The sequence below is a fragment of the Mercenaria mercenaria genome, chromosome 15, assembly GCF_021730395.1.
Source record: "Mercenaria mercenaria strain notata chromosome 15, MADL_Memer_1, whole genome shotgun sequence".
Classification (NCBI taxonomy): Eukaryota; Metazoa; Mollusca; class Bivalvia; order Venerida; family Veneridae; genus Mercenaria; species Mercenaria mercenaria.
The window spans coordinates 19,322,809-19,339,456 of record NC_069375.1 but is presented as its reverse complement, the minus strand read 5'-3'; the positions used below and the strand labels follow the sequence as shown (position 1 = coordinate 19,339,456).

Below are 16,648 nucleotides of genomic sequence, written 5' to 3'. Positions count from 1 at the left end.
ATCATCATTAAGTTTAATGTGATGTTTAACCAAATCTGTTTTATCAAGATCTGTGGAAGACTTAGAAAAAATATGCTCCCAATTTCTAAGAACCTGTTGAGCTCTCAAGTACTGGTCTTCTGTCAAGTTGTCTTTGTTGATTTTGATACCTAAATCCTGTAAATTTGGAAAAGACTGTAAATTAGCAGGCTTAGGAGAAGATACTGGTTCAGGTTTCAATGAGTCAACAACTTTGACTTCTGAAAGAGAACAGATATTTGTATGTGGTATCATTCTAATTGGTTTACAAGTAATATTGCAAAAACGCACAGGAACTCTTGCAGTTGTCCCTTCGCCATCAAGGGAAACAACTCCTGGACACACATTCAGTCCAGCTAATTGAGGTCTATCAGTTGCCTCAGTAAGAGCTGTTTTCACACCATTCGGTTTCCAAACAAGACCTGGAAGAGTAGAAACTTCGTTAGGATGTATCACAAATGGAAATTTGTTGGTTGACTTCACTGAAACAAAACTGGTACACTTCATTGCATCAAAAGCAAGTCTGTATGGTTCTAATGAAGATGTAATACTGTTAAAAACAGTGTTACAAAAACGTAACACATTCGTACCAATTATACCGGGTACACTTTGTCTGTATTCTGTATCCGGTACATTATTTATTTATTTTATTTTGTTGGGTTAAACGTCGCACCGACACAATTTTAGGTCATATGGCGACTTTCCAGCTTTAATGGTGGAGGAAGACCCCAGGTGCCTCTCCGTGCATTATTTCATCACGAGCGGGCACCTGGGTAGAACCACCGACCTTCCGTAAGCCAGCTGGATGGATGGCTTCCTCACGTGAAGAATTCTACGCCCCAAATGAGGTTTCAACCCACATCGATGAGGGGCAAATGGTTTGAAGTCAACGACTCTAACCACTCGGCCACGGAGGCCCCCTTTATCCGGTACAACTAAAATGGGTTCTAAAATAGAAGGTATTAAAATCTCTCCCTCAATATAACCTAAATATGGTAACTTTGTACCAAATGCACCAACAACATCTAGGTTAAAATATGACATACTACACAATTCAGGTTTTGGGTCCAGAGAATTAAAAAATGACTCTGAAACTAAAGTTACCATTGACCCACTATCAACAAGTACATTTGTGTCAACACCACATATAATAGCTCCTCAGTGTCCTCATTGGCTTTTCCAACCATTCTATCTGCGAAAGAATTAGATTGTGTTTTAGAGCGAATACCAATATTGACTTCCCCAGTTTGCCCTACAACTGAGGAGTCTAGGCTTTTGGGTCATTCTTAGTTTTGCTACCATTTGAACTAAATTGACTACTCTTATCATTATATCTATGGTTAGCATTATCCTTTCTGTTGTCATATCTGGGTTTTGATCTGTCACAATCCGGGTTATATCTGCCTCGTCTCGGTCTGTTGTAATTACTGTTCTTGTAACCAAAGTCTCTATTACTGGAACCTGCAGCTTCTTAGGGCTTCTCTTGTATCTGTTTTACTAGAGAAAGCATTTTATTCATTAGTATGTCTATTTTGCCTGTGAGTTCATCAACAGTTTTCTTGTCAACTGATGTGGACTGTTAAGCTGCGTTTACTGTTGCTGAAATATTACTAGAAGCAACTAATTCATGTTCAACTGAACGTCTTCTTTTAACAACCTGTTATAATCAGAAATAGTATCATATTTATTCCTGGTCAGAATTTTCAGTTTCTCGTCACGTAAACCTGTCCAAAATTTGGAACGCAACATATCATTTCTAGCAACAGAACTAACATGACCGCTCTCCACTGCAACTTGTATCAAAGCCTCTAGTCTGCATCCATATGCAGTCACATTCTCTGAAATTTTCTGAGAAGCATTATAAAAAGTCTGCATGACAGATTCATTTGTTGAAACTTCAAAAAGAATGTCAAATTTATCTAAAATATCTTTACTTGATGCATGTTCACCAACAGAAATAAGTGTACGTCTAGCAGTACCACGTAAAGGTCTGCGAATAACCTGTAAAATAACATTTTCGGGTAAATTTTCTGAAATCAAACACTTGGTTTCAAATCTCCATACATCATATGATTCATCACCCTTCAAAGGTGGTTGATCACCTGAAAAATAAGGCAGCTCAAGCGTCTCATATTTGGGAACTTGAAATTGTGAAATATTCAGAGAATTATCAATTGGCTGTGTCCTTGACTCTTTAATAACCTCTGAAAGTTTCTGTCTACCACCTGTAGGGTTTTGTGTACTAGTAATTACTGGTTTCTGTAAAGATGCAAACTCATCTTTAGTTAAAACAACATAATCACCACTTTTCTTAAGTGCATTTAAAATCTGCTTCAACTGTGCATCAGATAAAGAAGAGTCTTTATCTAATCCAGTTTCACCAGTCTCTTTCCCTCCTTCAGCCATTGTATATACCTGTTATGGCTAAATATAATAAAATAAACACACAATTTACAAAGAACCTGTAATTACTGAAAGTATATACCAACAGTCAGAAAATGCTGAAATTCAAAAATTACTGCAGCTGAAAAAAAGATAGAATTAAATATGACCTGGCCACCACTATAGAATTATACTCCTTGAAGTATTCCTCAACAATTTGTATAACTATAGAAAAGTTTCACTAATAACACTATTTTCAAATGCAGTTTTTCTCAGCTATGTATTTCCGACCAATTTTCTTACCAAATTCCTATGAAAAACTAGGTAATTCACTGACCAACTGTTTGTTTGGCAGTGTCAGTACTGGGTACCAAAACAACAGCCGTACAAGCTACGTGGTGCTCGGTTACCAAATAACCTTGAAAAAAATTCACGTAAACAGCCAAACTGTAGAAAATATTGTATATGATATTCTTACCAAACCAAAACACGCAACTATAATTTTGTAAATTCTCAAGGTAGGGTACACTGTACTCAGTAGGGTACTCTGCCACTAATTTCTACTAACTACAGTACTTTCTTAACTACAATACTTTATTTCCTGAAGTATTTCCGGTTTGTACACGATAACACTTCAAAGCGATAAAATTATATAAACCAAATGTACGTTATACCGCAACGCCAAACTGTACAGATAATATGTATCTCTTACACGATTGTCTGCTAATAATATTAACGTGAACACAAACTGAAACACAAACTTGACACCACAACACGTAACATATATCACTTACCTCTTTCGCTCCTCTTCTCAATCATACCTCTACGAGATTATGTGCAGTGCAAAGAATATGTGCAAACAGTATGATACAGAAAAAGTGCTCAAAAGTTGGGCAAGAATAATTCAGGCCAAAGATTGGGATAACTCAGTAAATAAACACTCCTAAGGTTTCAAAAAATTCAGACAAAAATTGTCAAAATTTCCCTAATTTCCCTGTGTGATTTCAAAATTACCAAGAATATAAATTATATTGATACTCTTAAGTACCTAGTAATTCACACAAAATACCTAATTATTTTCACTTTGAAAAAAATCAAAACACAAACATTCGCGAAAATCTAAGACACACAATACAATTTTAAGACTAAATACACAAATCTAAACACTTACACTAAGCACAATCACAAAACATAATGTCACAATATAAAATAATCAAGTCAATTTGATATTTTCCAGGAGTTACCTTAAAATATCTAGTCAAAGTTCAGAATTCCACTTCTTCCGGATTCCAATGGCGATGAGTCACTCCGGTCCTCGTAATAAATTTACGTCGTGTAAATTACACTATGGAACGTAAATTCCGTAGAAATTTTAAACTTTGTGTGTGCACACTTACAAAAACGTTGAAAAGTTCTGCTAGCTAGCTTTGTAACAATACTGATGCATCAGATTTGAAGAAAATACCTTTGGATCCTGGGCTTTCATGTAGATAGCTGTCTAGTCCTATCCGCAATAATTCTCTGATCCTAACTTTCTCCGATGTTAGATCCTGTGAAAAACCGTTGAATCTACATCCTATATTTCCTCACAGACCTTAAATCCTCCTCTAAAACAACAATCCTCAATTCTTTTCCTTCAAAGAAACTAAAGTCCTTTCTAACTTTGACGGGTCGACGTCCTGCTGATGTCCGATCCTCGGCGATCTCCTGCCGTCCAAACACTGTGGCCGACGGAAGCCACACTGGCCACCAATGTCACAGGGCTAAATATATTAGCAATCCCGGCGTAGGTTCTACTCTCTTTATTATTCCGTTACATAAAAAGCCTAAAACATACAATAACATGAAATTAACAATCATGGTAAAATAAAGATATAATAATACAAAATTGCACAAACACTAATTCACGCGTCGGGTAAAGAAATACAGAATACAATATTAATGAACAATAGATCTAAATATTTTTTACCACAGCGTCTGGTGAATTAACTGAAGATTGTTAAATTCAAAATGATTTGAATTCTTATTTAAGAGAAGAAAGACTGCACTGAGGGCCGAAGGATTTTGGCGGTGAAAAGTGCAAAGAGGATAAAAAGAACAGACAAATGTATATCTTTCTCTCATTCTATCTCTCATTCAAATATGTAAGACAAACAAGACGATTGGACAAACATGACAAGTGTTCACAAAACTGCACGGACAAATGCACGGATGAATTGCCTCGGGAACTTCCGTTAATATCCGTTATCTTACGTACATTACCGAGAAGCGCCGATTCAATTAAATAGCAGACGATACAACATAAAAGAAACCTGACGGACACTATCGGAAATTTGGCGCATGCGCGAGGGTTAAGTGTTATTTTCCTGCTCTGGAAAAGACTTAATGCACGGCGCACGTTCCTATTAAAGATAAAAATACGATCCGTGACATAGTCAAATATATATTTCCGACGAGGACATCCGCTCGCACCTTTAAAAATTGCACCACTAAAATCCTGGTTCCTCACCTGACAGTTCTGCCCGCATAGCTCAATGTAGAGAGCACTGATTGATCCCAAGACTAGGCGTATGTTCACTTTCCGTGATGCATACAGTATATATCTTTAACATAAATCACAAAGGAAACCTACACAATTATATGGTTGAAATATGAGAGAATGTTATTCAAATTTTAAAACCCCATAAAACATAAGAAGCAGATGTATTACACATATATTAACATATTAAAAGTTATTAAATATTCTATAACGTAAACAAACAGGTACAACATTTTACTACCAATAGTTTCCGCTTATAAATACACTTAATGCAGGTGATAATTGCTGATATAATGGTAAATAAGTTGTATACATTGTTTGCAATAATAAATAAAACGTGTTATTATGTTATTATTTGTTTTGTTTAAAGTAGAGGAAATTGGCAAATTACGTATTTTCAATAAGCTTTGTCGGCATTTCTCGTTTTTACGGAAAGCTATGTTCATGGCGCTGGGATAAATGTTCTTGTAGCCATGATTTAAGCCATACATATCACACAGAAATTGCATAGTATCATTACGTATCCACTGTCATAAAATGTTAAAGTTAAGTTTGATGACAATGACCTAAGTGAAACGTTATTCGCAGAAAGGTACTCCTGGTCAGTCAGAGAAATGCTTCTAAATGAGTAAACACTTTAAAAATGATTAACTTTAATGATGTAACTTTTATTTTATTTTTCATTGTGGGATATTCATTTTACATTTCAACCAAAATGTGTGTAAGCAAAGTTATCGTCACTGAGTACAAAAATTGCTTTGGCTAAAAGCCAAAACTTCAATATCTGATGTAACGTTTCTTCAAGTCTTAAAATTTCTTGAATAATTTTTTATTTTGATGCACTACTCTAATTTCAAACAGGGCCTCAGCACAAATATCACAATTTATTTTTGCTTCAACTAACATTTTTCTCGCCTAAAAGCAGCAAATGACAAAATACGTACACCTTCCCCACCCTCTCTGCGTAGGGGGAAGAATCATTTTGATCAGCCGCGGACAACTTACTGATTAGAAGAGTGATAACTTAAGGTACAAAGGAATATCTGAATGTTATATCGGAAAAGCAGCTGAGAGGTAACGTGCATAAATATAAAAACTTGTTGTTTTATTTAAGCGCGAGTTCGAGTCCCGCATTGACATGAAAAATTTTGACACTTTAGCAAGATATATATGACAACGATTTTCACGAAAGCCTGTTCTGTTAACAAAACCTGTACAAAGATATTTTGGAAGCAAATAATGTAACCAAGAAGAATAATAGCAGACATTGAGGAAACGATTAGCAACTGCAATGCAAAAGAAATTTTACGAAATGTTGAGATATGTAAAAAGAATACCTTACAATTTATCTAACAGAAACATATGGTGGATATACTTAGTAAATAAAACGATCACCGTAGCATTATTTTTACTCCACCACCGCGTGTCCACTTGTCCAAGAATATCCAAAACCATTTTCACCCTCATACATGGACTTTGTGACAGGAAAGGCCGTACCGGCGACAGTAACCATCAGAACAAATCAACACTCTTTACAATATTTACAAATTTATTTACATAAGATGATTATTAACAATGCATAGATGATATGAAGAAAAAAAACTGATTATAAGAAAGAAAAAAAAATCAAAGTTCAGTATCTCCGGATACTAAAGTTTTTACAGTTCCATTCTAAAGTGACGTGTCACAGTTCTTTAATTTAATTGCGAACTTAAAGTAGCACAAACAATATATGACAACATATCTTCTAATCCAGTCCCTTTAAACCGTGAATACGTTGATTCCGTATTGGCTCCCTATGGTGGTAGGTGATTGCATCTCTGAGCTGACTTCAAAGGATAACAAAAATCAGCGTCTTTGCGGTTTACGGCACAACCATAGGACGACAGCTCTGCGCTGGAAATATCACATCCAGGCGAGTGAAGACAAGTGAACCTCGGGCATTGTACTTCCGGGTTATGACATCACCAGGTAAAATCGTCTGGCGGAAGAAGCTAAAATATATAACAAATGGTAAGCACCATAGCAAGACAAATAAGTCAGGGCATAATACTGCTCCTTTGGGTACACCATACCTCCGTAGGCTCCCATAAATAATACGTGCTGCTTATACAAAATATATGTGCTACTAAGTTCAGACGTCACGTGATTAAAATACGTCACTAATTACTTCCATTATTACAAAGATTACTTACTTAAAAGACTAAAGTTAAAGTATGAAAAAGATATGAAAAGTATATGATAAAAAAATATTATAGATACGGACATGATGAACTGCAGCTATTATTTACAACTACAAATTAACAAAATTCAATATAAATCAAACGTTATATCATAGTTGGCATCCATATAATATCTAATGCCATACACTACAACGAACATTAATTAGATGTGCTATAGACTGGCACACAATTACAAATAACAATAATATATTACATACATGGTACTAGACTTGCCATATAGATTTATACATAACAATACAATGCAGTAATGGCATTCCATAATTAACAAAATGTTTGACATAAGTTTTTAAAACAGTACTTTATAAATATCATGTTACAAATTTCAGGACAAATTTTACATCTTATATAAACGAAACATTTTAGATTCCTCTTTCGAAATAATTTACAAAAGTCCGAAAAATTTAATAAATTATCCTGACATACCGAAACTAGCTAAAATCACATGCCGAAAAGTATATTTACAGAATTCTGTAGAATGCACAAAAATTAACCAAATAAAAATCGTAATGCAAAAATCATACAAAAATCTAACAAATAAATTTCTTACCTCGATCGAGCATAAATTTCTAGCAAGAAAAAAATTCAGACATAGATTCGTCTATAATGTCGGAATGTGGTGTGCGCAAGGCATATCTAGTCCAGTCTATTTAAAGGGTAATGTCCCGCCAAATACTAAATTTCATGGGATTCACGGATAATCCGTGTGCTATGACTATTGTCATTTTCACGGGATTCACGATATAGCCGGGAAATCTGACTACTTTGGCACAAATTGAAATTGACAATTTGAGGCCCATTATAGTGGTTTTGGGGATAAAAACACGAATTACTGAAGTTTATAAAATATCAACTTTCTTATTACTGAACAGAATTTAATGAAATTTACATGGAAATTTAAGTTATGAAATACAGAAAAACATTAGAGGTATTTTATGCATGAAATCTGACATTTACCTCAATAACTCCAAAATTTACAAAAAGATGATGCAATACCTGCATTTACACTACAGATAAAATAAGGCCCGTATGTCAATTTGTGACAGACTTTGATCCGCCAGACTGGTTAAATTAACTCCTGGCTTAAAACTACTACTCAGAAACAACAATACCAAAGATATTGATAAATTTAATGATCTTAAGATGCGTCACAATTCAAAATATATTTGATCAAATGATTCAATTAACAAAGAGATTATAAATAAACTACAACTGCTTACTTAGAAATAATCACAAGTGCAATTTATGGAAATGAAATCCATTTGTAAGGTAAAGTTCAAGTGTTTAACTAAACTGTCCGAATTCCATTAACACCCGCCAAATGTCATTATATACAGTTCTAATCACAAATGCATCTGCGAATGTTTAACTACTGATCACTACACATTATCATAAATGTCATTATATACAGACCTTATCACACATGTATCTTCAAATGTTTAACTAAGGATCACTTCACATTATCACACGCGGTAATCACTTATTAGCTGTCATAGACAGTCCAACCTCACTATTGTATCCGAGAACGTTTTATTGAAGGTCCACTTCACAATATAACATTTGATAATCATTAATTAGCAAAGTCATACAACACGGTGGTAATGTAATATCTCATGAATCAATGATTAACATATATTCTAATAATTTCACATGCGCGTAATTCACTATAAACTATCTATATACATATAAATAAATTGTATACACACACATGTAATGCAAACAAAGTAGGGAAAAAAATTGTTATTATATCACAAAAAGGAATGACAAGACAAAGTAACAAAATGAATGGAAATAACAAATGACATGCGGAACAGAAACACTTCTATAGTCATTACAATTTTAAAAATAACACCTGATTTAACTTTAAAGAAGGCTTAAGGAAATTAGGCTTGCACGAATAAATTTGAAATAAATACTTGAATTCAGCATGACTACAGAAATGTACATAACAAAATTCAAAATGCAAATAACTGAAACAAATATAAGCAAAGCATATTCCATATGAAACAGTACATAAGCAAAGCACATTTTCGGTAAAACAAATAAAGCTGTTATTGACAACTATTATTGGGCGGGTGCGTGGGTAAAACTTTTCTGCTTGTGACACTTCTGACAAAGAAACTACTAATTGGCGCGAAAACCCCGGCGGGCCTCTTAAATACGTAATGATGACCAATGAAATTGACCGTATTATACATGAAGCTTGACCAATGAACCTCGATGAAAGAAATAAATTAGAAGGTATGGACGAACTAAATACAAGGCGCTGTCGTCATTAATTAAATATTTTAATATACTATTAAAATAGTCCAATTAACTCCTGGCTTAAAACTACTACTCAGAAACAACAATACCAAAAATATTAATAAATTTAATGATCTTAAGATGTGTCACAATTCAAAATATATTTGATCAAATGATTCAATAAACAAAGAGATTATAAATAAGCTACAACTGCTTACTTAGTAATAATCACAAGTTCAAATTATGGAAATGAAATCCATTTGTAAGGTAAAGTTCAAGTGTTTAACTAAACTGTCCAAATTCCATTAACACCCGCCAAATAACAGCCAATAAAACAAAGCAAAGGCAAAACAATAACTTAAGAAACAGTTCTTCTTTACCTTAATAACAATGACTTGAGACTGTGAAATCTACAATTGAGACCAAAAAGATTTCAAATATGTTGTAATTAAGGATTACAAATATTGTATTAGTTTTAGACTGCTGATTTTATGAAAGAATCGAAATAACTCTCAAAAAGAAATGTCTTAACCGATTTGCACCTTCAGAATTTAAATGAAGGCCTCCGTTTAATTTAGCGAACAAGTAACGTTTCACAGAACCTTTAAAACAAAACGGTCTGTATGAGCGAATAAACTTAAAGTCTAGATCAGCAGTTAGAATATCTTCTAAAAAGCGGTTTAATTCTTTTATGCAACTTTCTGTTATCTCATGATCCACCCGACAGGAAGTACTGAAGATACTATTATACGAATAGAAGGATTCTCAGTTCTAATTGCGGCAATCAGATTTGAGAAATCGGAAGACACAGAAGCCAGTGAATCCTGGTTACTGATATTATTGGTACCCACGTGTAAAATGATAAAATGTTTATCATACAAATTAACTCTCTTTTTGCTAACCAGGAATGACAATTTACCAACTGTAGCTCTTGGAAAGGACTGCACAGTAACTCCCTCGATCGGTGGTAAGAACTTTACAATTGAATCTCCTATTATAACGACTCTTCGAACAACATCTGCAATGAGAAAGGTATATTTAGTAAAAGTATAATATGAATATGTACATAAGAATATTCATATGTAACACAGTAATGAGTATGATAAACTATTCAGCAAAATTTTACTACCTACTTTCAAATGTTTTTGAATCTATCTTTAACAATCCTCATTTACTTATAATCATCTAACGAGGAAAACTCTGCGCAGAAGGTTAAAACATCCAACTGACCACAGAAAATTTCCTCTGTTAAGACAGAAATTCCCCACAAGTTGAATATAAGAAACAGATTGTAAGAAAATGTAAATAGCAGAGCAATTTTCTCTAGGCTATTATGAAAAGTTCTTTATATTTAAATTACCCAATGTGTCAAACACACTTTATGCGGACATAATGTAAAATAGGTTAACACTTTCAACTGATCACCGGAACATTTCCTCTGTAAGACGGAAATTCCATATAATAATTTTGTGATGTCAGATCACATACTGCTTTTAACTAAATTATATCCTATTTATGATGCTTCTTAATATTCTGACTTATAAACTGTGAAACTTTAACTTTGTCACAAAGAGAACATTGAATGTAATTCTTATACGCATCAGAACGCCAGTCTCCCATAAGCTGAATGAGATCTGCCGGAATGTCAAGTCTGAAGGCTAGAGTTGCTAAACCTCTTCTAAAGGAATGAGTTGAAAACTGTTTTGGATCTAACCCAATATCCTTAATTACCGACCTTAACTTTGATAGAAATAAATTGTAGGAAACAACTTTGCCTGACCTTAAAATGAAAAGTGGAGACCCATCTGAGGCTGGTATTTTTTCAACCATTTCATTGAATGCCTTCACTGGGCACAAGACTGAATCTGGTATGACAGTTAAAGGAGTCAATAATTCTCTTTCACCCGCTTGAATGGTCTTTGTCCATTTCATATGGACTATTAAATTCAATCCAGATCTTTCCACATCTTTTCTTAAAAGAAATTTAGGTTTAATTAAATCTTTTGTATGAGTAGGGACCCAGTTTGATTTTCTTGTCATAAGAAAAAATGCAAACAAGAATAAACACCAGTAAACCAGATTATCTGTACAAGAAAAATCTAACACCGTGTAATTTTTTCTAAAATATCTGGAGTCATTGGTTCAGCCCTTTTGACCATATGCAGATTAAACTTTGCTATACCTTTTAACGAATAATTTATTAAAAAGGATTTTAAGTGATCAACACTATACCCTAAAAACAAGTGTATAGTTCTGACTCCACTGATATAATTCTTAATACTATCAGTAGATTTAAAAGATCTACTGAGAAACTGTGTGTAAAGTTGAAGTGTAGTTGTACTGGCTGGTAAATAATTCAGACTGAAATAAGTACAGAACAACATAAATGATTCCCATTGAATTTTAAGGTTCCTTCTTGAACCCTCGGCATTAGCTCTTTTGTTTGTATCTTTTAAATCTTTCTTCAGAACAGTCAGCTGAGATTCTGAAAATATACATCAATCATACAATCGTCAAACAAAATAAAACTAAAAACAGGTTAAAATCACAGAAACTGAACTTCTCATCTGTCAAAATAAACACACCATGATAGGTAAGACGGAGTTACCAGTCATTCAAAAATTTGAAGTCTGACTCATAGACTTCCCATTCTAACAAATCAAAGCCTTGAGTCAACTGTCTGAATTGCTCCTCATGCATTTGGTCTAAATGCCATCTAGATAAATGGTCTGCAATGCGATTTTCCTGAGACGGTAAAAACTGAGCTTTAATTTCAAATTCATTAACAGCTGCACAAAAACATATTTCTCTAAGGCAAGATTGTAAGAAAGGGCAACGTGCTTTCCCTGTATTTAAAGTAATACACACTGACTGATTATTACAAAGCACAAGCATTTTGTTATGCTTGAAATATTTTCCCCATAAATGTAGACAAACTACCAGAGATAACATTTCTCAACTGCTAATATGCAAATTTCTCTGCAAAATGTGCTCAGGGAAACGTTTGTGAAAAAAGAGACCTTTCCAGAACCCGCCATATGCTTCTAAACAAGAATCTGATGAAAAGACTGCATCAGGTTCAGACCAGGAGCATAAAGACATCGAGGAGACACCGTTATATAATGGTAAAAAACAATTCCACCACAACAAGTCTTTCCTAACTTCAACTGAAATATCATGTGAACTACTTTTTTCCGATCCATGCAATTCTCTCAACCAGTTTAACATTCTACTTATAAACACCCTACTAGATTTGACACAAGCTCCTATAAAATTTAGCTTTCCTAACAATGACTGTATTTCTTTTAATGCCGCTTTCGATTTGTCTGACCAAGCCGTAACCAACTGCATAATTTCTTGCAGACGTTCTGGGGTTATTTCCATAGTCATCTTCAGTGTATTAAACAAAACACCTAAAAATGACATTACATTTGAAGGAGGGCAACTTTTGTCTAAGGACTCCTCAATACCACACTGTACAAGAACTTTCCCAAGAGTTAAATAAGCTGCTTGAGCCAAGTTTGGTTTCTCTACACCAGCAAAATCGTCTAAATAGTTTAGTACTGCTATTCCTAAATTAAATAAAATGAAAGATACTGCATTAGTAACTCTCTGACAAATAGCTGCAGCACTCCGTAAACCCATTGAAAGAACTGTATCACAAAATACATGTTTTTTCCATACAAAGGATACTAAATTGTATTGTGACGGACAAATGCTGATTTGTCTGTATGCTCGTTTTAAATCTTTTTTATACATCAATGACCCCTGACCTTTGGCAATAATCATGCTAACAAAATCATCTATTTTTGGATATAATAGCGAGACGGGTTCACCAAGATACCAGTCTTTGTCAATAAATTCATTCACTGCATTTGATGTTCTACTACTCAAATCCAATATAATTCTTCTTTCCATTGATTTTTTTGGTACTGTGTTCAATGGCGAAATAAGCAAATTGTTTGAAAATGGATTATCTTTAAATGGTCCTTTCATAGCTGAAGCCTCAGCTTCTTTAACCAAATATTTTTGTATTTCATTTGGAAATTCATTTGCCCCTTTATAATTCTTGTACTTCCAAATATTTTTGGTAGGCGAAAAAAATTTTCATTCCCTGAGAAGCCTAAAGGAAAACCAAACTCTAGGAAATCACAAACTATCAAATCAGAATAATTGAATAACTTCAACATAGTGCGCATATAGTTAGTATTAATACGTTCATTTACCTTGATTCGACGTTTTTCGAAATTGTATTTTCCAGATTTTTTTACTGTCTCGTGTAACCTGATTTTTTCCTTTACTTGTGCAAAGGACTTGCAATGTTTTATTTCACTGCAAATTTGACAAGATTGCGCATGATTGCATATATGAGACTCTGTGTTATTTAATACAACTTTCTGTTTTTCTCTTTGTACACAATATTTTGGTAAGAAAATGTCTACTACACTATCCCCCTTTGTCATTTGTATATCTAATTGACCAAGTCAGGCTAAAGTATGTGGGCAAGATGTTGAGCTTTCAGGATGTTGTAATTTAACCTTGTCCTTTTGCCAATATGTATGTAGCACAAATGTGCTGAGCATACTTAAGTTTACCTTTAACTACTGTAGTATGAGCATTTTTGTGATTACATCTATTTCGCTGATAAAGCGAGCAAAACCAAACTTGAGACTCTTCGTTCTGTTCGATTGATTGTTTCGGACTTTTGTTTGCGGCTGACATTTGAGTGTTTTGGAGCCTGGCGCTCTGATGTATGAAGCCCTTGTTTGCTGAAGAGCTATTATTTAGTATAACAATCTCTAAATACGTAAAATCATCTGCCCATGACTTACTTCCTAGCTCTATTTCTCTTAATACTGCTGCATAATATGATTTTAACAGCTTAAAATCATGTGTAGCATGTAAATACATTATTCTTTTAAGAAGTGCAAGACGACCAGCTTTCTCTTCAGTCTTTATCTTTTTGTCAGAAATTATTTCAAGTTCCCCTGCTACATATAAATGCAAATCTAAACTGTGAAAAGACATGTGTCGGTTGACAAACTCATAACGTAACTGCGAATTTGGATATTTTTGCCGATTTTTTACTTTATCTGATGATTTTATTGCAATACCAGATTTTTAAGTGTTTTCTCTGTTTTTTCTTTTTCTTAACATTAACTGTACCCACTTGCCTACTTTCTGTTTCTTCTTCACCACTAGATGTTGTACTGTCCGAATTACTTGAACTGTCCGAATCATTGACACTCTCACTTGTCTCGTCTAAGCCTAAGGTGGCAGGGGAGTGCAGATTTGCGAATTCCACATTGACGTGTGGGTACCAGTGTTGAAATATCCATAGAAATCTCGTTTTTCCTTATTTTTCTTTGAAACTACTATAGACCATTGCAGATACTATAGACTACATAAAGACGACTCTCCGGTCCTATGCACCTGTCGCTTTCCATGCCAGATGTAGTGAAATTTGGCCAAATCACCCAAATTTTATAGACCAAAATTAGCCTAACCGGGCCTCACTTTGAACTCTGCCATATATCCATTTTATATTTTTAAATCCAATTTCGTAGCATATATGTATAGTGCGAACATAGATGCATACCCAGGTGGTGTGGAATGTGTCTCCCAACCACCACTTTATTTCCCTAATTTTCACTTGAAAAAAAAGTGGATGGATGACAGCCGAGCGTCTGGCCCACTTTTTGTTCTGACGTTTATGTTTTAGCCTCAACCGGAAGTACGAAGCTAGGAATTTTAAAACACCCGCCATGTAGAATCATTAACCATTCCTCATTCCCCAGATATATTAAAGAATTAATAATGATAGATAACCAGTAAGATAGATATGTCTTTATATCTACACTGTCCTGTTTATACAGAAAATCGACCGGGGCCAAACTACGAAACCGCTCCCCTGCCACCTTAAGGCCTGATTTTCTGTCTTGACTATCTTTTTAAGAGGTTTAGATTGTCTCAAGTCATTTAAAGTTAATTTACTGGAGCTGACACTGATATCTGGAATGTTAATGTGTTTAGAAATTGACAAACCTTGTAATTTCTTCACTTCCGCTCGTTTCTCCTCCAGTTTCTGGCGTAGCAGCGCCTTCTCGTTCAACTTTCGCAGTCTACTCTATTCTTGCTCTTATTGCGCTAGTTCTTTTTTCATCGTCTCCGCATCGTCGGATTCATATCCTGAAGCGATTTCTGGACCTTCAGGAATTTCTTCTATCAAACCGATTTTTCCTGGTGATGTAAAAGCCGGTAAGGCCCGTCCTTCGTTTTCGCCGGTAGCCATTTGCATACTGTTAGACGACAACTCGTCTTCTGCGGTGCCTTCTTGCATACGTTTATAATCTTTTCTAGTGCCTTTTCTCGACTTATCACTATTCATCGTTCAGTGATTTTCAACAGATATTGCACAATGCACATATTTAAAACAAAAGTTCTTACAGTTCTTGGGACATCAATGTTCGTTCCCTAAATAACACTCCACAATTTCCTCCAGTTTTTTACTACATTATCTTCGTTTTATAAATGAAACCAGTTAAAAATCCTTTATAATTTTTTCTTAATTTGATTAACTAGTGTTCTGCTGTATAATTTTGGTATATTTCTATGAAATTCTTTAATAATTTTGATTTCAATAACTATACATATTCGGATGTAAATTGTTGTTATATTATATGAAATTCGTTTAATGTATGTAGTTGGGAGTCTAAGCAATTCAACATGTACAGACATAAAACATGTTAAGGTAGATCTAAACAAATAAAAGATAGATATATAATTGAATAACGGTATTTGCAAGGTGGAAATCTATTGCCTGAAGATGTCTAACGCTATATCCCTTTAATAATACATTACCTGCGATTACGCGTAAGGTCCTTTGAACAGAATATCTAACTGAGATGTCAAACACATTTTTCAATTAGCATACTAGTTACATGACTTTAATCAAACACATTTTTTTGTTTCAATTAGCACACTAGTTACATGACTTTTAATCAATAAATAGGGATTAGATTGTGTCATCAAAGATTTACTTAGACACTATTTTTCTGTATTACGGGCAGTTTTATGGCAGTTAATTTGCTTACTTGCCAAATCCTGTTTTAGGGTCCGAGACGAACCGATTTTATGTACGTATTTTTCATTGGTCAGTTGAATTTGTAATACGATTTTTAATTGGATCATTTCGAAGAAACTCCACCGTTTCCAATTCCTTTAT

The 16,648-nt window shown here is 34.2% G+C and overlaps 1 protein-coding gene across 1 annotated transcript; it reads right to left on the bottom strand.

The window, feature by feature from the left end:
* Positions 1-1,638: 1,638 nt before the first annotated feature.
* Positions 1,639-2,424, bottom strand: LOC123560741 (uncharacterized). Its single transcript, XM_045352903.2, has one exon. It carries the CDS (start codon positions 2,422-2,424, stop codon positions 1,639-1,641), a length of 786 nt encoding a protein of 261 aa, XP_045208838.2.
* Between the last annotated feature and the right edge of the window lie 14,224 nt (positions 2,425-16,648).

Coding starts and splice junctions, on each gene's coding strand:
- LOC123560741 (XM_045352903.2), bottom strand. CDS start 2,424: ATGGCTGAAGGAGGGAAAGAGACTGGTGAAACTGGATTAGATAAAGAC.